Raw genomic sequence first — 25,356 nt, forward strand, 5'->3', positions numbered from 1 at the left:
TCCAGGTGTTCCCTTCAGTCACTGTTACTGTGGTTCTTTGGTGATTGAAAGGAAAGTATGTTTTCACAAACAACTGTTAAAGACAAGGATTAATGGTTTTATCCTGCATTCTCTGACTTTTATACTGCTGGATTAGACTCGGTTATCTCCTAGCAGCTGAAAGAGGCCTTCAGTAACAGATCATTCATTTCAAACATAAGAAATGGCTGCCCCAGAAACATTATCCCAGCAGAAACATTTTAAAAAGAAAAAACTTCATTCTGGAGAGGAACAAAGGAGGTAAGTCCTGATTCCTGCCAAGCAGAATTCTGGCTCTTCTAGCAGAGCACAGACATTTTGTCCTCTCCACCCCCATGCCTTGCCCACAGCTGCACAGTGCTCCAGCAATAAACACTGTCCCTTCTGGCATGCTGTTACATACTCTCTTCCTGTGAATTTATCAGGCTCCCTTTTCCATTCAGCAATAGCAGGAAGGTGGAAAGTCCTTGCTGAAGAGCTTTAGCCATAAAATGGAATTGTAGAGACTGCAGATGAACAATTAGGAGTGTACACAGCAGTTTGATTAGTGTGATTTCCTCTGAGTAAACAAAAGGGGGACAAAAAGTTAGCTTATTCTTCATCACAAAACACCTGAAATGATGGGAAAGGAACAAGTAAGATGCCTACAATTGTCTTTTAATTGAGTGTTTGCCTTGGGTGATTTTTAAGCAGGGAAAGAGAGGAAGAGAGAGAGGAGAAAAAGACTGGCAAAAAAAAAAAAAAAAAGGTATGCCTTAATTAAAGCGCAGGGAACTGACAGTAAAATGAGATAAACTCTACCTTGCAGCTTCTATAGGAAATTACATATCCCAAGAATCCTAATCAAGAATTAATATCATTTAGGAAATTAAGGGAGACTGGTTCTTCAGAAGAGTTCAGCACCAGTGACTCCCACTTAATTTGGTCACTTGATTACAGAGCTTCTCTGGGAGATAAAGCCCAGCCAAAAAAACAGCCTTTGAGAAAAAGCAGGTATTTTATGCAGGACTGGAGTCTTATCTCCATCAGCAGTCCCTACTGGGCCCTAGCCAAGTCCCTGTCAAGCATCCCAGCCCCTTCAGCTTGGTGATACTGCCTGAGACCTTGGATAAGAGCCACTACCTCCACCAGAAGACACGTAGCCAGGCACACCTGTGTTCAGTGTTCCTCCTGGGGCACAACACAGCCACCACAGTCGGGAGCAGCAGAGGTGTTGCAGATGTACAGAAATGAAGGTAGACTCCTAGTAGCTCCTTCCAGCACAACACATGCAATTGTGTCACAACAAACAGTGGTAATGTGAAGACAGTTGGACTAGATGATCTTATAGGTCGTGTCCGACCTTGTGATTCTATGATTCTATGATTCTGTGAAACTCCCATGATTCTCCATAAACAAGTTATCTTAGACACTACAGATGCCAAGGACATTTAGACATATGCGGGATAACACAGGCAGGTGGTATCTTAGCACATGGCCTAACAACCAAGTATTTTTCCTACAATGGAAAGCATCACACAATCTAAGTACTGCCTAACAAATGCTGGGATCCATTTCTTCAGAGATGACTCTTGGCACACTCTGTGGGATTAGACTGTCATTTTTCTTCATGTAAGAAAGGTCTTGTTACTGCTTCCCTTCTGGAACAAGATGAAAGAGGAAGACACAGTGGCCACCATTTTACCAGCACAGCATTAGGTAGGACCACACTGCCTGTGGGAAATGAAGCATGGCCAAAATTACACTATTTTGTCTTTATTAGCTACTCTCATGAAGTGGAGGAAGACAATAGTTACGTAACAGTACAATCAGTGGAGATGGTATGACTATATCAGGTTAAAGCTGGTGTGAGCAAAAGGAGGAATTAGGCTGCAGTAAGCTAATCTTGCAGTGTAGGCACGAGATTCCTGAGGTTCCCGATATTCCCCTAGAGTGACTTCGTTTCCCTTCAAAGTGGCTGGATATTAACCATGGCCTGCCTTTCTGCAGGAATAAATGAACAATGATCTGGTAATGGATTCCCTCTGGCTAACAGCCCACATATTAGATGCAGTTGTTGCTGTAACTATTTCTGATGCGTTCAGCTCACCCTCACTAATGGAGGTGCAGAATCTCTCCTGCTTTCTTCACCTTCCGCAGCGGCATTAGCAGTAGCTAACCTGGGGTTCCAGGGACATCTGCTCTGAAGAGAACAGTGCTGTGGCTGAGTCCCTTTACATTTCTTGGTCTTGGTAAAATCTGTCTCTTGTCTCCATCTGTAAATGCTGATAAGTTTGCCATTCACAGTCTACCTTAGGTGTAAGCACTAAGCCCACCCATATCAGAGTACTGCTGTACCAGCCAGAACAAGGGTAGTCACAACTCTTTGTACTCACAAGCCTTTGCACTTCTTCCAAGGCTTAGACTCACCATGGCACAGTGACCTTTGCTACAGATCAAAGCTGAAAAGAAAACACTGCTAGTAATTCAGGATCACCTTACCCAGCTTGATATAAAATAAAATTATTTGTATGCTTGGAGTGTGAGAGCTCAGAGCCAAAGGACAGGAGTTACAAAAGGTTTTCTTGACTTTGAAAAATTTCATTTCAATAACCTTAATCTGCCTGGATTTAAAAGGCTTGATTCACCTTTAACACGTCAGCCCCACAAAGATAGTCCTGTGATTCAGTGAATCACAGCTTGGGATGCTGCTGCTTATTTACAAGGAGTTGCTTCCACTATGAAGGTATACAGGAACTCCGGAGTAAGTATAAACTACAACACTCAGGTCTACATGCACTGACAGCACGTAATGAAAATCAGACTACTGTCTCTACTTCTGGTCTTTACTAGCAGCTGATGGCAGATTAATGGGATGTGTGACAGACGGTCAAACCAGAACTAAAATGGAATAAAAGGGAAGGTGCATTTATCTGTCTGCCTGGCAAAGCACTGAATATACGAATACTGCAAGCAGATCTCATGGGGAGAAACACACTGTTAATCAGAGGTTTGGCATATTTGCTATTGTGGGTTCTAGCTCTAAAGGCAACCTCAGATCCAACAGAAGGAGGGAGAAAAAAGAAAAATAGATGAGCCGTTGTGCAGATGGGTGTACAAAAGTGAAACCATTTTCACTGTTAATGAACAGACAAAAAGACAGTGAGTGAAACCATATTAGCATTTTTCATTTGCCTGCTAGCCAGAAGAAAATCCCCATTCCCAAAGCACTGTCAATGACACTGAGAATGTCTGAACTACAAGGCCTGATGATGTTTACCACAGTGGCCTTGTTGTTGGGAAAAAATAAAACAAAGGTAGGGCCTTTCATGGGAATAGCAGGGGGAAATGTGCAATCAGATCTCACATCCAAAGCTTTCTGAGGCTGATCATGCATAACGGAGAACTGAATCTCCTCACACGTTCATACATGCCCTCTGAAAGCCTATTCAAACAAAATAAACACCCACTAAACACTACACTTTGTGCTCAGTGAAACAAAGGGCAATTGTAGCAACTGACCTGACTTCTGCCTGTATGCCCTGTGTGTTCTGGGTATCTCAAGCACGATTTGCAGCCCTGACTGACTCTGTGTTTTAGACCAACCACAAAAGCTGCAGTGCACTTCCAAGTTCTGGATGAAAGCCACTTGTAAGTCACTTGTTAAGACCTCTCCCCTTTTCTTGCAATTCCAACATTGCTCAGCTCTGCTTTGGGGCATGGCTGTGCAAAGCTGCAGACTTTGTACAGTGGTGCAATGCTCATCTCAGAGCCACGAGGGGAACGCAGGTAGACCAGAGGCAGAAAAGCACAATTACTTCCCAACCATATCGTGGGTGTCAGTATCTCGCTCCCGCAGGGGCACACTGCCACCCTGTGGAAATGGTCCTTCTCTCACAGAAACCTAAAAGGGCTGCAGGGAATCAGCCAGCAGCATCAGTTGCTTGTCATTAGCCGTCCTGCTAATGCACCAGCAAGCCAAAAGCACTTCAGCAGTGTGCTGAAGCAGGGTTCTGTGAATTTAATTTATTGACGCTAATGCAAATTTAATTTCAGCTAACTCTTTGTAATCACACAACTTGTGTCAGGGTAGCTGCTGTGGACACAGTAATGTAGCAATTGAAATGCACGTTCACTACCATGCACTTCTCTTCAGCAATACATTAATAGAACAAGGGGCAGAACATCTAGAATATCTTCAGACAAGTGAGATGACCCAGACCAAAACTGGGTGCTACACCTGTCCCCAAAGCATCAGGGCGACACGCAGAGAAGGGCAGAACATCTCAAATGAAGCAGGATGCTGGCACCAGGTTTCTTCCATTCTACTGCCTCCAGTACATCTTGAGTCCCATTCTCTTGCTCTCAGTGGGCTGGCAAAGAGCCAGCCAGTCTCAGCATTAGTCTGAAGGTCAACAATAAACACCAAGATTCAGCCCCAACTGTGTACTTCTGTCAGCAGGAAAATAAACAGCAGGTGAGAACCAGTGGAAATCTCTCCTCAGTACACTCTGAAGGTTATTTAAACACAGCCTGGAGACCTTTTTATTCAATAAGGGCTGCAATTATCTTGCAAATTAATCTCAACACATCTCTCTATGACAGGGTAAGAAATGAACTTCCATGAAAAAAAAAAAAAAAAAGTGATGCTACAGACAGATGAGCATTGCATTCAGATTTAAAAAATAAAGACATGAAAACTAATAGCAAGGGGTTTGAGTTTACATTCCCTGTTCCTTACAATGAATCACAGAAACACAAAAGACCTTCAAGATATCCAGTCCAACCATACACCTACCACTAATATTTCCCCACTATCCCTTGTCCCTCAGTGTACACCCACACAGTTCTTCAACACCTCCAGGGATGGTGACTAAGCTATCTCCCTGGGCAGTCCATTTCAGCACCTGACAACTCTTTGTGTGAAGAAATTTTTCCTGATATCCAACCTGAACCTCCCCTGGCACAACTTGAAGCCATTCCCTTCTAATCCTATCGCCAGCTGTGCAGGAGGAGAGGCCGACCCCCACCTCACCACAACCTCCCTTCAGGCAGTTGAGAGAGCAATAAAGTCTCCCCCGAGCCTCCTCTCCCTCTCCTCTAGACTGAACAATCCCAGCTCCCTCAGCCACTCCTCATAAGACTTGTGTTCCAGACCCCTCACAGCATTGTTGCCCTTCTCTGAATACATACCAAGGCCTCAATGTGTGCTTCTTAGTGAGCTGCCCAAAACTGAATACAGCACTCGAGGTTCAGCCCCCCTAGTGCTGATTACAGGGGGATGATCACCTCCATGCTCCTGTGCTGGCTGCACAACTTTTGATACAAGGCAGGAAGCCATTGGCCTTCGTGACCACCTGGACACACTACTGGCTCATGTTCAGTCAAGTACCAACCAATGCCCCCCGGTCCATTTTTCCTACACAGTCTTCCACTCTATCCCAAGCCTGCAGTGCTGCCTGGGGTTCTTGTGGCCAAAGTGCAGGACCTGGCTCTTGGTCTTGTCCTCCCCAAAAAACTGGAGAAACTACCAATTACCAGAAAACAAAGACTGCCACTTACAGTTACGCAGGTTCATCTGCAATTCACAATAGGCCTTACAAAACCCACAGAAGAGGCAGCAGTTCTTTTGATTTACTTCAGTAGGCTTTGGGTCAGACCTCAGATGCAGCAACCTCTCATTATTATTTCCATTACAAAAAAAAATTATGAACTCTGGTGTATGCACTCCTCTCCTCATTCAAACAGACTGCTGTTTCATGCCAACAATCACACAAAAAGAGAAATGAAACATTCTCATTATTACTGACAATGAAACAAGATCCACCCTTTTCAGCCTCTTCCGCAGTTCTTCAGATTTAACTCCTGGCATAAACTTAATGAATAAAATCTGAAGCAAAGCAGTCTGTACCAGACAGCACATTGTAATCTGAAATTACATCTGCTCTGATGTGAAAACCCCAAAGCACCTTTGATGAAAAACCATTTGCCTTCCAGATACACAGCTCAGGATTAGTCCTTACATACAGAATCAACTGGCTGCTTCTCTCTGATTTAATCAAGAGACAGCAATCTGGGACTGCATAGCCACCTGAGCTTTTTAGACATATGGCTCTCTGAAGCTAGCCCCATTGAAGATAGGTCTTGCCTGTTCATGCTGCATGTAGTCTCAGTCACTTTCAGGTAAAGGCAGAAGGAAAACAATAGAATATACAGTGTATATACTGCATATAGTTTAGTAGAAGAAACACAGTCCGTCCTGTTTTACAATTCAGAAAACACAAATGGTGTGAGCTATCTCACTGATACTGAGATCCATGTCCTGCAGTTCATTTCTTACCTTCAACAGTTCTTTTTGGAAGTCTTTACCATCGTTCATCCCCTGGAGGTTAGCAATGAATTCTTGGCAGGTCATCTTTTTCCCAATGTTCTGGAAAGGATGACAGAGAAACAAAGCACTACAGCCATGCTACTTTCTAAAATGACATAAACATGCGACATCTCAGATAAATTACATCTCCCAGCTTTAATTCAAGCCCAAGGCAGGTGTTACTAAGAAGTCATTCCCAACATTACTCTCAGGCAAGCATCTCTTTGTGAACTTAGTTGGAAAAGGCAAAGTGCATTTGGGCCCCCTGAATAGAAAAAAGCTAAATACTGGAGAGTAATGAATAGGGCGGTGCTGAAGCTCACTGGTATATGCAACGTGCCTTCCACCCCATGTCTCCAAAGGTTCTATCAGCCTCTGAGAGAAAATATTTACTTGATTCTGCTGTGAGGCACAAAGAAACAAAGAACTGAGGCCCTTTCCAGACCTTTCTCTTATGCTTCCAATCATCCAGTAGCAACTGCCTTGCAACAGTTAGGTACACAGAAGCACCCACTTTCTGAGTCACAGCACTGAGATTAACTTGAGGTCGAGCTGTTGTCAGTGGAGGATCAGGACTCAATGATCCTTGTGATCTCTTTCAACTCAGAATGTTCTATGATTCTCTGACATTTCCAGGTAATTCTTTTTTCTTTTTCTACCTCATTCATTGTCTGAAATTATCCAGCTGAGCCACAGACTTTCAGCAAATGGCTGCTGGTCCAAAATCACCTCATGTGGAGGCTTGAGGCTGCCTTAAATTCCTCTCGAATCCCAGTCGCAGTCAGCCATCAGACAAAGTGCCTGTGCTAGGTCTCCCTAGTGCCCTTGAAACCCCAAACTTGCATATGGGAAGTCTTGTGAGCAGGCAGAAATGGTAGTATCAAATTGATAAAAAAAGAAGCACAAGAAAAATCACGATAGGAACAATGGGAAATCAGGACTCTCTGATGACCACAGTATTTTTACAGATGCCAGAGAGAACAAGGTGGTGAGTCTACTCCATTGTCAGGGTATGCCCTGGCTGCATATAATAAAATAAAATTTTATTTTTAGAATAAAAACTGACCTTAAACTTCTAGGTCAACTGAGAGCTAGCCTCTGTCAGACTACCAAGCTGCAAACCTCCACCTGCAGTTCTGTGTCCCAATAAGCAGTGCTGCTGCACTTACTCCCTCTGACTAATGAAAGTGCATTACAAGATACCTGCCTTGTTTCTGCATGCAAAACAGACTGCTTACTACTCCCTTGAGGAAGCAGCCTTCCAACTTTATGCCCTCTGCCCTGCTTTGCCAACAAAATGTGAAATATTGACAACCTACACTGGAAGAGCTTTATGCAGACAGAAGTTAAAAGCCAAGAAAGGGATGAGTCAGTAACATAGATTATTCAGTGTTACAGCTACATGATTGCTTGGGCTGCTCAACTACTCCCATTCCATAACAGAGGCCTAGGGAAAACTGGAAATTCACTAAACTTTGACTATCAACCCTATCTAGATGCAAAGGAAGATTCCACAGTTTTTGGCCACATAGTTTTGCAAAAAAAAAAGACAGGCAAGAATATTCTTGCACAAGAAAGGAGATACTTCCAGAGGGGCACACAGTGCTTCCCACATCATTAAAGATCTTAACAACATAGTAGAGTTACAACCCTGGACCCTTGGGTGCTGGACTTCAGAATATTCGTTTGTGCAGTCTTTGGGTGCAGGCTGGAGTGTTCTCATAGACTTGCAAACACCTTCTTTCTTCCCTGTTACAGATATTAGACTGTTTCTGTTTGCTTCCTCAATTCCACAGCAGTTTGTAATTCTCCACACTGACTAAGCCCAACTGCAGTATGGTCCAGTTTACTCATTGAGATAGTTAGCACTCCAAATGAATGGCTGTTTTGTTTCAGGACCACAGCTAATGTCTCCGCACAGTGCCATGCAGGTTCCAAAAGATGTGTCTGGAAGTCTAGAGCTACCCTGAACACAGTTACTTCTCTAACATGTTCTTACAGTCTGGATAATGGCCTGCCTGCGGAAAAGTGAGCGTGCATCTTCAAGACATGGATAGCAAAAATGCTGTATTTATAAAGAGAAAGAAGTGTGGTAAAGTAGGGGCAAATAAAGGAAAAAGTAAGAGTTTGTCTACAAGAGTTAAGGGAAGATACAGACTGGAGGCCTACAGCCTTACAAGAAGTTGAGCTCACTATGAAACAAGAATATCTGCAGTTACTTTTATTATGAACAACAAAAAAAGCTCAGCGTAGACAAGCTCAAACTCATTTGTTTTCTGCTCTTGTAGAATCATGCTCAGGTTAGGTTGAAGCCTTATGTCTTTGTTAGGAAACAGGCAATTAGTATATTTGTGCAAGGGGCTGCATTCCAAGTCAGAAATGCCCAACTTACCACCTATGCAGAAAAATGCAAAACAGTAAGAAGAAAACCAAAATTAAAGGAAATCCCAGAGGGACAGAGAGAAGCAACACACATGCAGAAGTATGGCAAACATTAGAGCTCTATACATGTAGCTGCCAGTAGGATAAGTCTCCAACGTTATGCTGTGCATCACTCAGCCGTTCTAGTTTCAGCTGCAAATCAACAGCAGCAATGAAGGGCCAGAGCACCTCTCTCCCCTTCTCCAGTATCTAAAAAAAGCCCACTAAAGCATCGTAGAGAGCAATATGCAACACTACCAGCTCAGGCACAATATTCAGTCTTCCCTGCCTGGTGTGCCAGGCTGTTTGCTGCCCTGTGCAACAGGATACCTGTGCAGGCAGTCTGCGATACAATCAAGGGAAGCAGAGAAGGTTGAGAGTTACACCAAGGCATGCTCCCCAAATTCCTCTCACTGTCCTACGCACTTCTAAGCTAAGGTAAGCCCAGCTTCCGGGGACAAAATTCTTTACAACTCCCCTTCCTCCCCTGCTCCTACTATCTTCAGACCAGTGTGATCTTCAATCAATGTGAAGTGGGCGTCAAAATCCCTGGAGAAGCATACAAAGCCTTGGCTTTGTTACCTGCACCCACTACAGAGCTGTGTCTCACTGGGGCTGAGCAGTCCTTGCAGACAGACCCACCACAACGCAGCCCAGGCTACCCCTGTCTCCAGGAACAAGCCTCTGTCACCTGCTGCCCAACCCACATCCCTGCTGTGTGAGGACAGAAAACACCTCCCACCACAGGAATACTGTGCATAGCAGCCTATTGCACCATGAGTGCTGGAAGACATGTCCTAGGGCTACTGGCACCCTGCTTCAGTGTGACTAAGAAAATTTCAGCTAGAAAATTACTTCCCCCAGGCAGCCACTGGGGAGAGGCATTTGCTGGGGGAATTCGGGGCTTCAGCTCAGGATACCCACACCCCTTCTCAGCTTTCTTGCCTCCAGGCACACTCATAATTACCCTGGCTGAGCAGAACTCTGGTTCCACCAGATCTTCTCCCTGCAGTATAAGGCCTACAACCAACACCCTCCCCTTGTGACTTTCCCAGTTTCTCTTCACTTCACTTCCTTCTTCCACTTTCCACATTTTTACATACTGGGAAGGAGAAATCAATCCCAACATCAGTTCCCCAGTCAGAACCACCTGCCATCCTCAGGAAAGGATGGGGATCATCAAGAAAAGAAGGAGCTCAATGACAAGGAGCGTCTTCACACATAATTGCAAAATCAGGTGCAACACCAGGCCTAGACTGTGTGCTCCTGGGCATGCTGAACAGCTCTGCCCTATACTACAGCAGTTTCAGGGAGAGCAACCACCTCACTGTCTGCTTGCTGTCTACAACAGAGATGTTCAAAGTACTTTAGAATCAGGCCATCAGCAAGGGGATTCTGTTGCCAGAAGATCGCTACCTCCAGCACAGTTGTCAGGAACAATCCATATGAAGCTGTGCATACTCACGTGGCCATGCAGATCAGTGTTTAGCAGCATCAGGGCACACGTGAGACAGTGAATTCCATCTGCAGAGAGATATAACCAGTCACATGCAAGATCAAAACTGTACCCTTAAGAATGGATGAAACCAAGCCTCATAGTCTAATGGAGTCTGTTTTTTTAATGGTAATCTGTTTATCAAGAAATATAAATAAGTAAATGAACAGTGAGGTCATTCCACAGTTGCCAAAACAGAACAACCTTTCTTTCACCTTTTAATAAATGACAAAACTATCTTGCAGCACCCATAAATGAAGCAAACTAGACAGGAAACCATGCTGACATCAGAACCACAGCTTGAATCAATTCCTTTTTATTTTATCTGTTTAGGACAGAAAGTGAAGACAGAAAACGGCTATTTTTCTGTACAGTATGACAGAACATAACAACTGTATGTTTTTCTCCCCCTCTTGCCCTCTCCTCATTCAGTGGAGAATTCTGAATAACTTCAGTCAGATATTTTCACTGCCTAGACTTCGTGTTGGGTAGTGAGTACTCCAGCAATGTCTGAGGAGGTCCTGCGTGTATCACAGGTCCTCCACAAGGCACCAGAAGAGACACACTGTATTCCTGACTGCACCCCCAGAGTCACTGCCATAGACCTTGGAATGTCAGTAAGGATCACCATTTGCACAAGTAGACATCACTCTCATGTTCCTCATTTTCCAGGCATTTCTTTTAAATTCAATCTCCAAATGCTTAAATTCAGTTTCCAAACATCAATTACACTAGGAAAAATAACTTATTCATTCTCTTGTTTATAAACACCAGATGTTATTTTCCCTTCTCTCACAGAGGTGAGAAAAATGATCACTTATAAAGTAAAGACATCCTGTAGTGAGCTGCAATTAAAATCTCTTGTAGCCAAATCATGTATAGATTCCCACGTTGTAAAAGAAGAGAAATGGTGGATGGGGATATACATATCTTAAAAGTCAGTAAGACTGTGTGATTACAGGCCTAAGGCCTTTACAAAAAGACAACCCTCAAGACACGTACTATGTTTTCTTATCATGTTTGTACACGGCCTAGTACCCAAGCAATGTGGCAGAATTCTAGCAAAGCATGGAATGAAAGAAGTACTAACACACATCACTAACAATGGTAACATCACTAACAATGGTAAGTCTGAAGCAGCTTGAATCTGAGGCTGTGGTGCCTCTGTTCAGGCCTATGCATTTCTCCACAGCAGCTTGCCTTCCCAATTCCAAATCGCAAATATATTCGGAGGATTAAGAAGGAAAAGGAGAAAAGAGAAAAGCAAATGCAATCCTGGATTTCCACCAAAAGAAACAAACACCACATTTCTGCAGTGCAGCACTTGACTACTGACAGTGGAAATCCAGCATCAAAATTAAAACCCTATGCAAAGTCTACAGGACTCACTTTAATCCAGACACTTATTCAGGCTCTGAACTGGAAATGTACTTTCTGCAACTTGGACTAAAGTAAGGCAGCCACATCAAAAAACAGATCATTGTTTTAATCCGAAAATGACATGCTTGTTCTCACTTACTGCTTGTCCTGACTTAAAATAAGAAAGGCATAAGAAAGAGGACAGAGATAGCATGGGAGTTGATCACGTCTTATTGCTACCTATTCTCTTGTCTGACAGGCCAGTGAAGCTAAAAAGACATAATGAGGGCAAATACCATCTCACTGTAACAAGGGTTAACCACAAAACAAGGGGTAAGTAAACAAGACAGTACTTCCAAATGCAGCAGCTCCTCCTTAGTTACACTAGAGAACCAAAGGTACAGTTCAGCCTGTGCATATTTCTTTCTCACCCCCCTTCCTCAGCTTTCTCAGTGTGTGATCAGCCAGCACTGGAATTACAGTCACATTCCACTGCTGGTGTGGCTGGCTGAATGCAGGAGCCACGCCAGCTGACAGTGTGCCCTCCTTTTGAATGCCAACTTTTTCGAGTTTGATCTGTGCACTTGTTTGTTTCTCACATCAGTTTCCAAAATGACTGAAAACACTGGCAAGGCGCAGCATTCTGACTGATGTTAGTAAAGATGAAAACTCGTCAGGGTCTGCAGCACCCAAAATTCACCCCCTTAACTGGCAAGAATGGGCATTTGCAGCATCAGTGTGTGAGAAGAAACAAGCATGGATTGGTGTATGAAAAGTGAACTGCATCACTTCCAGATAAGGTAGCATTCTCATTTACTGTAGCTGGAGTGCAGGCATCCACACACACTCAGAGTCAGTGAGACCGAAAAATAGAACTGCAGACACTTAAATCTGGAGATGCTACAACTAAGAATTTACACTGAGGATGCCTAATGCCCTTTACACATGATTATGTGTGGACAATATGAAGGGTTTCCATGCTCACAACAGGCAATTTCTAAAGCATAGCACAACAATTATACATCACCTTACGTGCAACCATACAAACAAGGTGAGGACAGAAGGAAATTAAACATCTTCTTATAAAAAGCAATGTTACCTTTAGAAGAAATGGTGTTTGGGTTACACTGATAGTATCTGCTGGAAAAGTGGATTAAAACTCTCTCTCGTTCCTGAGTTTCTCCAATAAGTGAAAAGGCTTTAAAGAAACTCCTAAAAGAATTGCATAGAAAAGAGAAATTAAAATCATAAATCCTTTTATCCCCCTCAGACAGGGGAAAGCATATATAGCTATAAAGCTTAAGAAATACATAAGCACACGCCCAACAGCTCGCTCCAAGAAGCCTGTCAAGGAAAACAGACTATCAACCCATGCACAGTTAATTCCAACATCACAGTACATGAATCAGGAATTACACTACACATGGTCTTAACCATGGAATATACCAGCTAACAAGCAAATTTAATAACTGAACTAGTTTTTCTTAATTTTTAGTGTTTTTCATTTCTTCAGAGAAGATACTGAAACAGGTCATGTACAACATACATCCAGGATGTTCTCTGCGCTTTTCGCCTGCACTTTTTAACTTTACAGCCATCATTATTTCCATCAAAATCAGAGGAACTAGTCCAGGCACATGCATTATGGACTTGGAATTGGGACTGAATGTGAAATCCTCCTTCTGGTGGGACATGTAACACAGCAGCCATGACCCAATGATCACCTTGCAGAAGGGCAGTGTGGCCACGTGCCCTGCAGAAAACGTGAGAAAGAGGACAGAAATTTCTCCTGTTGTGCATCAATAGCAGAAAGAACAAAACCTGCCCTACTACTCCTCTTGACAGTCCTGGGCAGATGGTTGATACATACAGGGGCACACCTGTGCAAAGAGAGAGGACATCTTCATCTGCCTCTTACCCATTCCACTATTGCTCCTGCTAGAAAAGCTAGCCTTTTGCAGCCAACTCTCATGAAGAATCATAGAATCACAGAATGGCCTGGGTTGAAAAAGACCATAATGATCATCAAGTTTCAACTTCCCTGCCACAGGTATGGTTGCCAATCACTAGACCAGGCTGCCCAGAGCCACACCCATCCTGGCCTTGAATACCTCCAGGGATGGGGCATCCACAACCTCTTTGGGCAACCATTCCAGTGTGTCACCACCCAAATATGAAAAACTTCCTCCTAATATCTAATTTAAACCTCCCCTGTCTCACTCTAAAACCATTCCCCCTTGTCTTATCACTATCCACCCTCATAAACAGCCATTGCTCTTCCTGTTTACATGCTCCCTTCAACTACTGGCCACAATGAGATCTCCCCGGAGCCTTCTCTTTTAACTTCTGCACTTGCCCAAATCCCCACATCTGCAGCCAAGAGATGACCTCAGTGCTATCAGCCTATACTTATTTGTCAAGATGCTTCTAAGAAAAGCGTGAAAGCACAGACTCTTTGGGTCTGAAGCAAGAAGGCATACAAAATGAACACCTAACAGACAAATTTTAAGTGTCTCATAGGACTGAAACACCAGATCTGAGAAGTGAAGAATATGCTGCTGAAGCACTGAAAGTCTGTCTGACCTGGAAGAATAACTATTAATTGTTTTTCTTTGATGTAAGGTCAGAGACAGACCATACTTGCAGTGATCTCACACCCATGCAGAGTGTGATCTGCCTGGTAATAACTTCATTTCAAATGCAGTGCATTGCAAATTACTAAATTCACAAGTACATACAACTGAGTCTCTACAGGGTTTCTCATCCAACCCTATTTCATGCCCTAGTGGGACTTTTTGACAACTAGTTGTCCCAGCTCTTCCAGCTTGGGCTCTCTCCAGCAATAGCCCCTGCTCATGCTTGTCACCAGAGACCTACAAGCCTCTCCTTGTTTTCAGGACATTTACCCATCCGAAAGACCCCTTGCATTAGCAAATGGTGGAACAACACTTGTTAAATAAACAAGAAAGATGCATGAGTGAAACAAGGTGACATGCAGTTAATGTGGAAGCAGAGCTGGGCAATGAATGACTGTCATTATATCCTGGACTCTCCATCAACTGTATTACACACTATACAACAGCTTCACACAGTCTGGGGGTAATGTGGGTCAGGGCTGCAGCTATGGGCTGTGGTGTGCCAACACATCACCATGGTTTAATAAACCATGGCACACCAGCAAGCCAGCAGTAATGGCACAGCTACTTCTCACTCCTCTACATCCCCCTCACTCATAGGTGGGGCAGCATACCATTGGGGTTCAAGCTGATCCTTTGACTTAAGACTGTTCTGTGCACTTACGGTGCCTGACAGCCTCTGCAGTTTGGCTCAAGTTCTTTGAGCGTTTAAGTATCATGCCAGAGAGAGCATATTTTAGAGAAGGTCACAACTATTAATATTAACCGGAGATCCACAGGGAGAAGAGACCGCCTAAAAATGTGCTGCAAAATAATTAGGTGTTGGATTTCACAATTTAAAAGACAGGCATATTTAGAATCACGCCTCAGGGCACCTAATACCCAGAACAAGGAACCAGCATCCTCCATCCTGCATCGGGCTGGTGCTCAGCTCCTTGGAGCATGCAGCACTGTAGCACTCTGTTAACCCCTTCTGCAGGTGTGCTCCCACTGCCATTAGTGTGCAGGACTTGAGTGCTGTTTTTCACCCTGCAGACAGAGGCATGGCTCAGATGCAGTTGCTGGCAGATGACCTCCTGGAAATTATCTGCAAGGGTACTGACAAAACCCACAGCCTTCCGGGGTTTGTACAGTTAGTGAAAAATAATAACCCTCTAGAGTAACCCACGTCAGATGATTGAAACTCACTTTAAATCCCTCTTCTTTTTCTGTCAGCATTTCACTATCCACCAGCTGTGCCAACAGACCACTGCCACAAAAATTTGGTATGCTGCCTCCTAAGAAAAAATACTGAAAACAAACAGTTGAGGCCTAATTCCAGTGTAAAAAGGAACAAAACTTGAAGGAAGGGTTTTCAAACGCCCACCCTAGCAGCAACCAAACTCTCACAGGCATTTTCAATGCAGAAGCTTTTGCCGTTCTGCATATTTTTAGGTGCCTCAGAGGGACACAAGAAGAGGGCTGCTGAATCACATGAAATCCTGGCCCCCGCTTTGCACTGTGCAGCCGAGCAGAGCAAGCTCCAAAAAGCATCAGTGAAAAAGTCAGTGAGCACCATGCAGCTCAGCATGAGCAACACCTTCATTCCTCAGCTGCACCTGGCATTCCTCCTGTTTACTGATTTGTCATTTTTCTCCTGATCAAGGACAAAAGGATCAAGGATTATATCTAAGCAGGTCTACCCAAGGATCGCCCTCTCCAGGAAACACCACTGCTCCAACAGTGCTACAATGGTGGCACGCCAAGCCCAACAGGAGAGAAATGCTCCTTCCCAGAATATGTCTCTTCACCATCTAAAACTCCCACTATTCAATCAGGACAGCATAGCACACAGCACAGTCATTAGAACAAGAACACCGGGTTTGCAAAGAGGCATATACCTGAGTGAGAAGTCCAGCGTCATGCCTGTGAAATCAAAAAACTTAAGGTACTCTTCGGCCACAAGCTGGCTGAATTCATTGCTTTGAAGAAAGAAAGAAAAAAAGAAAAGTTAGTCATTCAAGAGTGAACTCCCCCAAATCAGTAACATGAACAACAGGGCATATATCCTCACATCAGCACATACTTTTTACCCAAATGCTTTGCCACATCAGAGCGCTTGAATCTGTCCAGATGGTAGAGGCGTTTAGCTAGGTGCCTGGCTGCTTCCAAATTGCTGCTGTTGCCATTGCTGAGATCGTGGCCAAGGGCTCCAACAGCATCTTTCTCTTGAAGTTTATTGCTCCCCATGGCAGCACTGGAGTCTAACACCATATTCTGTAGTCCAGCATTACTATCAGATACAAAAAACATGGGAAGAAAAGAAGTAAGGCGACAACACACAGCTTTGAGAAGGATTTAATTCCTCTTAGGATAGAAGGTAATTAATAGTACAGAAGTGATATTACGTGATAGAGCAAATACCAATTAATTGAAGGAGTTGTGTAGAACAGGGACATTTATTTAACCGTCATCAGAGGATAACAGAGTTAAACATGGAGACCCGAATACGGGTTTTCCACCCTAGAAACACACTGTGCTCCACCAGACTCACCTTTTGAATATGCCATGTCCAAAACATGCTCACTGAACAGACAGGCTCTTTGCTACAGTCAACCCACAACTATTTGCTACAACAACCCACAACCCACAACCCAATAATGGCTTCTCACTTACTTCTTGAACTAGTATTTTTTAATCAATCATCTGCAAGCAGCAGGTACCCAATATGTTTGAGAACAGTGTAAAGAGGCCTCTGTATAAGTGAGCCATTAGCGACTTTTCACAGAAAAATGCAGCCAACCAGCTAGGGTGTTCAGCAGCTCCATGCTGACTCGGCAGAAGTCCCTTCCTCATTCTTCCCCAGTTGTCCTGGAAACAATGCTACTCCCCAAATAACCTCCCCAGAAGTCTTAGCAGCATCCATGCAGCCCACACACAGAAAGCATCCCACCAGGAGGCTCCACCAGTGATAGCAGCAGGACTTGCAGCGAGGAGCTTGGTGTGGAGAACTGGGGAGAGACATAAACCACTGGGCCAGCCTGGAGAGCTGCTCACTTTCCTCCTGTTCACTCATGGCAGCAGTGATTTCCCTCATCAGTTGCTCAGAGTCAGGATGTTCAGCATGTTCAGCACTCCCAGGGCACCTTATATAAATCATACATTTATAGATTCCTCCCACTTCTACTGCCGGAGGAAAGTTCTGCTAAGCTGTGTATTGCTTCTCCCCTCAAGGAGGCAAAAACCTTCCACATAAGAAAGCGTACCTCCACATACATCTCCCTGCACATGGAAAAGCCTTTTTTTTAAAGTCTGTAAAAGCTTTTCCCAGATACTTGTGTGAAAATTTATGCACAATCTCAGTTCTCTGTGTGTGACAGCATTTCTATTTTTTTTAAAAAAGTACTATACAGAAATTCTTTCCACTAAGCCTTACTTTACAGGGAGCTAATGTGTGATCAGCAGAGGCCATGTGCAGGGCAGATATGAGTGGAATGAGTTAAAGATGATTTTAAACACAACACTTTGACATGCCAGAGTTTCATATGCCACTGCAATTTTCAGGCTTGACAAGCCACAGCCAGCACAACTGATCACTCCAGCAGCAATTACCTACCAATTTACTGGAAAGTCTGCTAGTCATTTATTAGCCCTCCAGTAATGAGATTTTCATGCAGTGTGAACTAAGAACAAAAATATTTGCTATTCTGCACACCACCTTCAACACATATCATCACTTGTGCCCTACCTCTCTTTTCATGTATGGTTTAACTGAGGGAGGTGTGCAGTGCTACTAGAGGAAGGAGTGCTGCCTACAGAGTAACATCAAATGGAAGAATCAAACATACCTTCAGTATAACTTCTATTTTTTCTCCCTCTTTTTTTCTTTTTTTTTTTCTTCAATTTTAACTGAATATCTAGGGAAAATAGACACTCTCTCATTCTTACAAATATGCATTTATTTAAGTGTACATAATAAGGTGTTTCATAAATAAAATAAATAAAGCATAAATAAAAGGGCTTCATTCTCAGTGGTCTATCATGGGATTTATGATGAAAATACAGCTTTCAGAACACTGCCCACAAGCCACCCTAGAAAGCAAACAAAAAATACCATCCTCACACTATTGTTTTGGGAAATATCTTTTTAGCCCTCTTCAACAAAAGGCTAACCAATATCTGAAATTTCCTTAAAATAACTCAGTTCGCTAAATTTGGTCTACTCCAATCTTGTGAAGAAAGCAAATTTCCAACTCCTCTGACATGTGGCCAAAGCAACACCTTATCCACTCACACCTGCTACAACAGGTTTCAAGCACCCATCTCTTACCACTTAACAAGAGCAAAGGATAAACAGGTGAGCTAACACACCCACGGTGCTTTCCACACACAAAAGCTACTTCAAAAGCCAGGCTAACTCGTGCAACCTCATTCATAAATCACAGCCTTGTTTCACCACCACTCTTTACTAAAGGCAGTATTTATAGCCTTGAAAGATGGCCAGAGCTGACAAGGAACATCTGCGCTCTGCTAGGAATCAGTGCACAGCAAGAGTCAACATTACCACAAACCTCCAGAAGTTTAGAAAGAGAGGAAGTGCCAGTGTCTGCCACTTGGTGAAATGAACCATGCAGGAGCTGCAGGCTTCTCTTCTGCCTCTCGGGCTGCCATTCTGATGCAGAACAGGAAGGAGGAATGAGGAGCATCTGAAGGACCTGGGATTGTTCAGTCTGCAGAAGAGGAGGCTCAGGGGAGACCTTATTGCTCTCTGTAACTACCTGGAGGAAGGTTGTAGTGAGCTGGGGGTCGGCCTCTTCTCTCATGTAACTGGAGATAGGACTAGAGGGAATGGCTTCAAGCTGCTCCAGAGGAGATTTAGGCTGGACGTTAGGAAATACTACTTTTCTGAAATAGTGGTCAGGCACTGGAATGGGCTGCCCAGGGAGGTGGTGGAGTCACCGACCCTGGAGGTGTTCCAAGAACGTTTGGATTTTGTGTTGAGGGATATGGTTTAGTGAGAACTATTGGTGATAGGTGGATGGTTGGATTGGATGATCTTGAAGGTCTTTTCCAACCTTGATGATTCTGTGATTCTGTGAAAGCTCAGCAAGAAGCTGACAGAGCTGCATAGAAACCTCATCCCCCAGCTTGCCCAATTTAAATTCTTCCTCCTCGCTGAGAGTCCTGGTACACATAATCAAATCACAGCTTCTTTCCATCACTCTGGTAATTAAGTAACACACTGCTTAATTAATAAATACAAGAAGGTGGTCAAATCAATAACACAAGTTGTCTGTAAGCCTTGTGTTCTGGGAAATTGGAAAGAGACTTCAATTCTCAAGTTTCCTACACAGTGAGTAGACACTGCTTATGCCACCAAAGGCTTAGGCATACAAACACCTTATGTTCACAGCAGTGCTACTGCAAGCTGTCATTTCTGTGTTCTTTCCGGACAGATCAATTTAACAGGGCTTGGAAGTGCTACTCAGAGGAAGGGCTGACATCTCCTAGCACCTCCAGGTTCTGCAGGTATACTCTTTCCATCTGTCCCTCATTGTCAAATGCAGATACTGACATCAGCTTCCTTCTGCAAAGTGCCTATAAAGGACTTAAACAAAAGGCAAGGAGTGACCCATGTTACAGACAGGCTTGTCTTCTATGGTCTGCAGCTTCTAAACATCTGGAGTCCACAGCAGCATTACTAGCTAAATAGAGACAAGAAAGGGCTTTAAACAGAGAGCATGACTGGACGTGGATTTCTCATGCAGCTTTACTCTTCATAAAAAATGAGAAACTTTCACTGACAAAAGTAGGCTGAAAATGTAGTAAATTATATTTCACTTAATTCTGTATTCAAGGCCAAACTGCAACAGTACCACTGAGAATTGCCTTTACAGCAACAGCTGCTGATCTTCATCCAGAGACTCTTGTATTGATCTCTTCTATCAGGAAACAAGCTACAGAAAAGCAGACCTCTTTAGCCTCACAGTGCATGGGTTCTGGCGTGAAATCAGGTACTTATACCTCCTTTCTGTCCCTAGCAATGACCATCCTTCCTACTGCTTCTGCCAAAGCGTTCTTATAATCTCAGCTGAGCATGCACATGCCCTGGGCCACTACTTCCAACAGAAATTATAGCGATTCAGTGAACAGTCACTGCACTAAATTCAGTGGTAACAGCAGCAACCACTTTTCTGTACATGCAGACAGCAACATCTGCAAAGCTGCTTTCCCATAGCGCGCCTCAACAGCCAGGAAGGGTCTGAAACATTTCATAATGTTTTCTTTACTTCATTACTGACCAGGTGCATGGGGATTTAGCTGCTAGCATCAAGGTACCTCATTGTGCTCACTACTTGGCACATTGGATCTGTTTAAGAACCTTCTATACTATCTTTTGTTTTTTTCTTCTTGATGTTGTTTGCAAAACTCAAACTCTCACAGTGACGCTGAAGAGGGCTGGTGAACGCTATAACTTCCCAAACGCACGAGCGCAAGACCACTAACCCAGAGGTAAGGGTCCAGACACACTGCATCTCAATTTCTATCTCCTGGTCTACAGGACTGTGGGAAATGAGATGGAAACCTCAACATGAATACCTACAGTGTCAGGCACATCAGACCTTGGGATGCTCTTAATTTTCAGCAAACCTGTGGGGAAATAATTCTCAGTTTTGTCCAGAGAAAAGCACGTTAGCATTCTGCACTATGGGGAAAGAGCTCCTGCTCAGATATCAAACAGAGCAGCTACCACAGCCACAAGCCAGAAGATGCTCAGGGCTCAACCTAACTGGAGTTTTTTGGATAGAAAGGAGGAGCGAAGGAGCAAGGGGTTCATAACACATTTTTTCTCTCAAACAAACATACATGCCTTTAGTATCAGCCCAGCTTCAAAGCAGGCTAAGTCAGGCATTTGCCAAAGTCTATCAGAGCAAAAACACAGCAATTATTAAAAATAAGGAAGGGTGGAGAAGAATTCTGGCTCACTAAAGCCAAGGCCAGAACAAATGCTGTCTGCAGTAGGAACGCAGCATCTGCCAGGGAGCAAAACCAGGGCTGCTAATGCTGCACACTACACTGCTCATTGTTTGAAATGCCTTCACCCCAAGCCTTTTGGTTCCCAAACAGCCCCCATGGCAGCTCTCACCTTGCAGAGCAGCACAGACATCAGAAACACAGGAGTCATTGACAACAGCGTGGATTGCTGAGCCCCGCTAGGCTGCGTGAAAAATCCTTCCCTAAGAGAATGAAGCCCTGCCCCACAAACTTCCAGAGGAATGCTCATACTCAGCCAGCAACACACTTCCATGCTTCAGAGCAGATGAGGAACAATTTGTGACACTGGCTGAGCTGTGTTTTGAAGAAGCTGAAGTGCTTGAACAGGTTGGTCCTGAAGGGAGAACACTAGCCTCAGACAGAAATGAAACCCTGGCAGCAGGAGGGCATGACGACTTGGTTCCTGTTGCAAATAACAGGCTGAGAGCTGCTCTGAACCAGGTTCTCCAGAGCCAGAAGTGAGCACAAAACCATGTCAAGCAATGATTTACCAGTCACCTCCAGTTCTAGGGCTCTTCCAAAATTAGACCATGGGAGATTAATGCTTTTTCCTGGTAGTGATTCATTGTGCAATTTCACTCTGAACTGTTTAATCAGCTTTGAAGTCTTAAGAAGGAGTTTTCTTCAAAGGCATGCTTTGAAGTAGATCACTCTTTGAGGACTAGTGCAGCTGCACCTCACTGCTGCACAGATCAGGAGTATCCATGAGCACACATGGAAGTAGCATGGACTGCACAGACCTGAGACACCAAGGAGCTGTGAGAGGTACTCAAGCTGCTTCATGTCACAAAAGGTGGAAGCAAAACAGATAAATCCTACAGTCTGTTACTGGCTATCAATGAACACATATGCAAAGTCTCTTTCCAGCACTGAAATGAACGGCGTTGCTTAAAAATAAGCTCTTGCTCCCTATGATCAGATGCCTTTTTCTTTGATTAAAAGAATTCCTGCTAATCATAAGTGCAGAGCTAACTGCTAAAATGTTCAGAACATGCCAGTTCTGGTAGGGTTGCATTGTAAATGCTGCCTTTACCGGATTGCAGCGCTAGGACACAAAGTCCCTCCACACAGAGACAAGATTACAATCGTTTTAGAAGACAGCATGTCCTTTATTACACTGGCTCATTGCCACCCAACTACAAGTGTTTTGCTAAAAATAATCCAGGTTTGTTTTCCTTTCAGCTTCAGGCTCCTTACAACGCTATGGTAGGGTTAGAAATGGTAAAGTGCACTACAGTCCCCATTCTTTTCAAGTGCTGCTGCCCACTGTGCCTGTCCCCCATCCCAACAGCCACACCACAGCAAGAGGAAAGGAACCCACAAGATACCTTGAGGCTTGACGGACAGCCAGACGTGGCCTATGGACATGGCAACAACCTGCACTCAGCACTGGCTCAGGCTGGCAGGTGCCTGGGCTTGGGTGAACGGGAGGCTGCCTCACCCACATGGCTTTGACTTTAATGGAGGTATGCCAGCACATGCAGAGTCGCTGACAGCTTCATATAGAATGCTTTGTGCAGTGGACTGATCAGCTGCTCCATGTTCCCCCTCACCCGTTTTTGTTTTGTTTTGTTTTGTTTTTGTTTTTTTGTTTTGGTCTCTGTTAGCTCCTGGATATTTGTTTTGTTTGTTTTGCTTTTGGAGGAGGCTGGGAACTGAAGAGGTGAGGAGTCAGCAGCCCTTTTTGCCTAAAACAACAGTTTATTTAGGAGCTGGAGGCACTTTTACAAAGTCTCACTGAACTTGTACCACAAGCATTGTGTTAACCAGTGCAGGGCAAACCCACATTGTGTGATGAGAGCCTCACCACGGGATACCAAAGTACCGACCAGCAGGGGACACTATGGTGACAAGTGGCTTAACATTTCTAACGTGACAAAGGGACAAATCCCTAGCTGCCAAAACACTGACACAAGCTTCAGAAGAGCCCCAGAGAGGGGCTAAGAACCAGCAGTGTGCTCAAGTGGCCAAGAAGGCTGAGGGCATCCTGGCTCGTATCAGAAATAGTGCAGCCAGCAGGAACAGGGAGGTGATCGTCCCCTTGTACTCAGCTCTAGTGAGGCCAAATCTTGAGTACTGTGTTCATTGTTGTGCCCCTCATTGCAAGAAGGACATCGAGACCCTGGAGCATGTTCACAGAAAGGCAATGAAGCTGTGAGGAGTTTGGAGCATAAGTCTTATACGGGTACCAGCTGAGGGAGCTGGGATTGTTAGTCTGGAGGAGGCTAAGAAGAAACCCTATCACTCTCCAAACTCCCTGAAAGGAGATTGTGGTGAGGTGGGGGGTAAGGTAACAGCAATAGAACCTGCAGTTGCACCCAGAGAGGTTCAGGTTGGATATGAGGAAAAACTACTTCAAAAGAGTGGTGAGGCAGGGGCATAGGCTGCCCATGGGGGTTGGTGGAGTCACCGTCCCTGGAGGTGTTCAAGAACTGTGTGGATGCGGCACTGAGGGATGTGATTGGTGGGCACAGTGGAGATGCACTAATAGTTGGAATTATTTGGTGATCTTAGAGGTATTTTCCAACCTTAATGATTCTATTATACCAAAAAAACCTATCCCTGCAGGTTGTGCCACATTGTCTTTACCTGGACTTAGTGTGCCCGTGCCAGGCTATTGCACTTCCTCACATCTCAGTAACCAATGGGTTCAGCCAGCCATGCACAAAAATGCACTCCAGTACGTGTGTACTTGCTGTCTGGCTGCAGACACATTTGATACATTCACTATCCTGTAACAACAGTGAGCAACGCTTCTCCGAAAAATTCTCCTTATTTCAGGCATTCTTGCACTTTGAGAAAAAAAATAACAATGAGCGTAGCACATTTTCTGCACCTTTGAAAAGGCATCTGAGAAAGACAACAGCTTGGATGTACTCTCCGGCAGGCTCAAGAGTGAGTTTTGCTTCCTTCAGTTCCCTGAACCCTTTTCAAAGAACAACTCCTTCCACCACAGAGTTGCATCATCCTATCTTTACAAAAAAGATGAGCTCATTTCCTAATTCCTGAAACTGCAACTGCTGTGATTTGAGAAGTAGCTTCAATTTTCTAAACGGGCATTTTCAAGAGAGAACAGGTGGAAAAAGGCAGCTATGAAGATCCCCACTTCTGTGAGGTGCTGCCAGCAGCTGGCACAGCAAGAAGCATGACTTACCCATTCATCACAGCAGAGCCAGCTCATAAGCAAGCACACAACCAAAAAGATACCAGCTTGAGAGGAAGTTGCAACTGCTACACCACTTAAACACACATCCAGACAAGGAAGAAACCAAACCAAGCATTAGACTGCAATATGCATTTAAGCATCCAGTGTTCATCTGGACCAGCTCTTATTCACTGCATCCTTCTCCACTGGTCCAAAGCAGTGAATAAAGAGTAGTGGTACTTGCTGACAGCCCCAGCCCTCCTAGGTCCTCAGTGTCACTGTGATGTCACACGAAGGCCAAAACAGAGCCACTTCGCTCTGTTTTAAGCAAACATAGAGCCACTATGCTCTTTGAACATAGGGATCTTAGGCAGATTTCATGCTAAATGAAAACACACAGTCAAGTCATAAGGTGAGTATTCAAAGGGGAAAAATCCCACCAGGCTGCAGCTGGAGAGGCTAATAAAATGAATGAAGAAAGTTTACCCATTAAGTATGCAAGTCCCGCATCCCACATTTACACTGAAAATCAAATATAAGCTACCACTGGAAAAATAAAAACAAAGTGTAAATTGAAAGCCAGAAGTGTAAATAGCATGCAGAATACTGATAAGATGGGAGAGCAGATTCAAAACTGACTTTATCTATCAACAAAGTTTACTAAGGAGAAGTAGATCACCAGTAAGGAAAGCACTGGAAATGATCCATATGCAGAAGAAAGAAAACAGCTGGGAAGTACTAGGAGAATTTGAGAGGTCCAATCTGTTAAGAATAACCTGACAGTCACTGGGAACCACAATCAGCATTCTTCTGCCTCTGTTCCAAAAACCAGCAGATTGCTTTAGGGAGTTTGTTTCCCACCACCACCCCCTGAATTACAAAAGAATGCATATGAGAC

General features: G+C 44.1%; 1 protein-coding gene across 5 annotated transcripts in view; it reads right to left on the minus strand.

The window, feature by feature from the left end:
• Window positions 1–25,356, minus strand: part of PSD3 (pleckstrin and Sec7 domain containing 3) — a 104,737-nt gene that overhangs the window by 49,656 nt on the left and 29,725 nt on the right. For 4 of the 5 annotated variants that reach the window (XM_031607737.2, XM_090132142.1, XM_031607736.2 and 1 more), the window contains 5 exons: window positions 16,344–16,550; window positions 16,159–16,239; window positions 12,742–12,854; window positions 10,254–10,312; window positions 6,338–6,427 (listed from right to left, as the gene is read on the minus strand). In XM_031607737.2, the coding sequence (XP_031463597.2) occupies window positions 6,338–6,427; window positions 10,254–10,312; window positions 12,742–12,854; window positions 16,159–16,239; window positions 16,344–16,550 (550 nt within the window). The remainder of the gene's footprint in view (window positions 1–6,337; window positions 6,428–10,253; window positions 10,313–12,741; window positions 12,855–16,158; window positions 16,240–16,343; window positions 16,551–25,356) is intronic. The other variant, XM_090132139.1, reaches the window with a different exon arrangement.

Source organism: Phasianus colchicus, chromosome Z, assembly GCF_987193195.1.
Source record: "Phasianus colchicus chromosome Z, bPhaCol1.hap1.1, whole genome shotgun sequence".
NCBI classification, from domain to species: Eukaryota; Metazoa; Chordata; class Aves; order Galliformes; family Phasianidae; genus Phasianus; species Phasianus colchicus.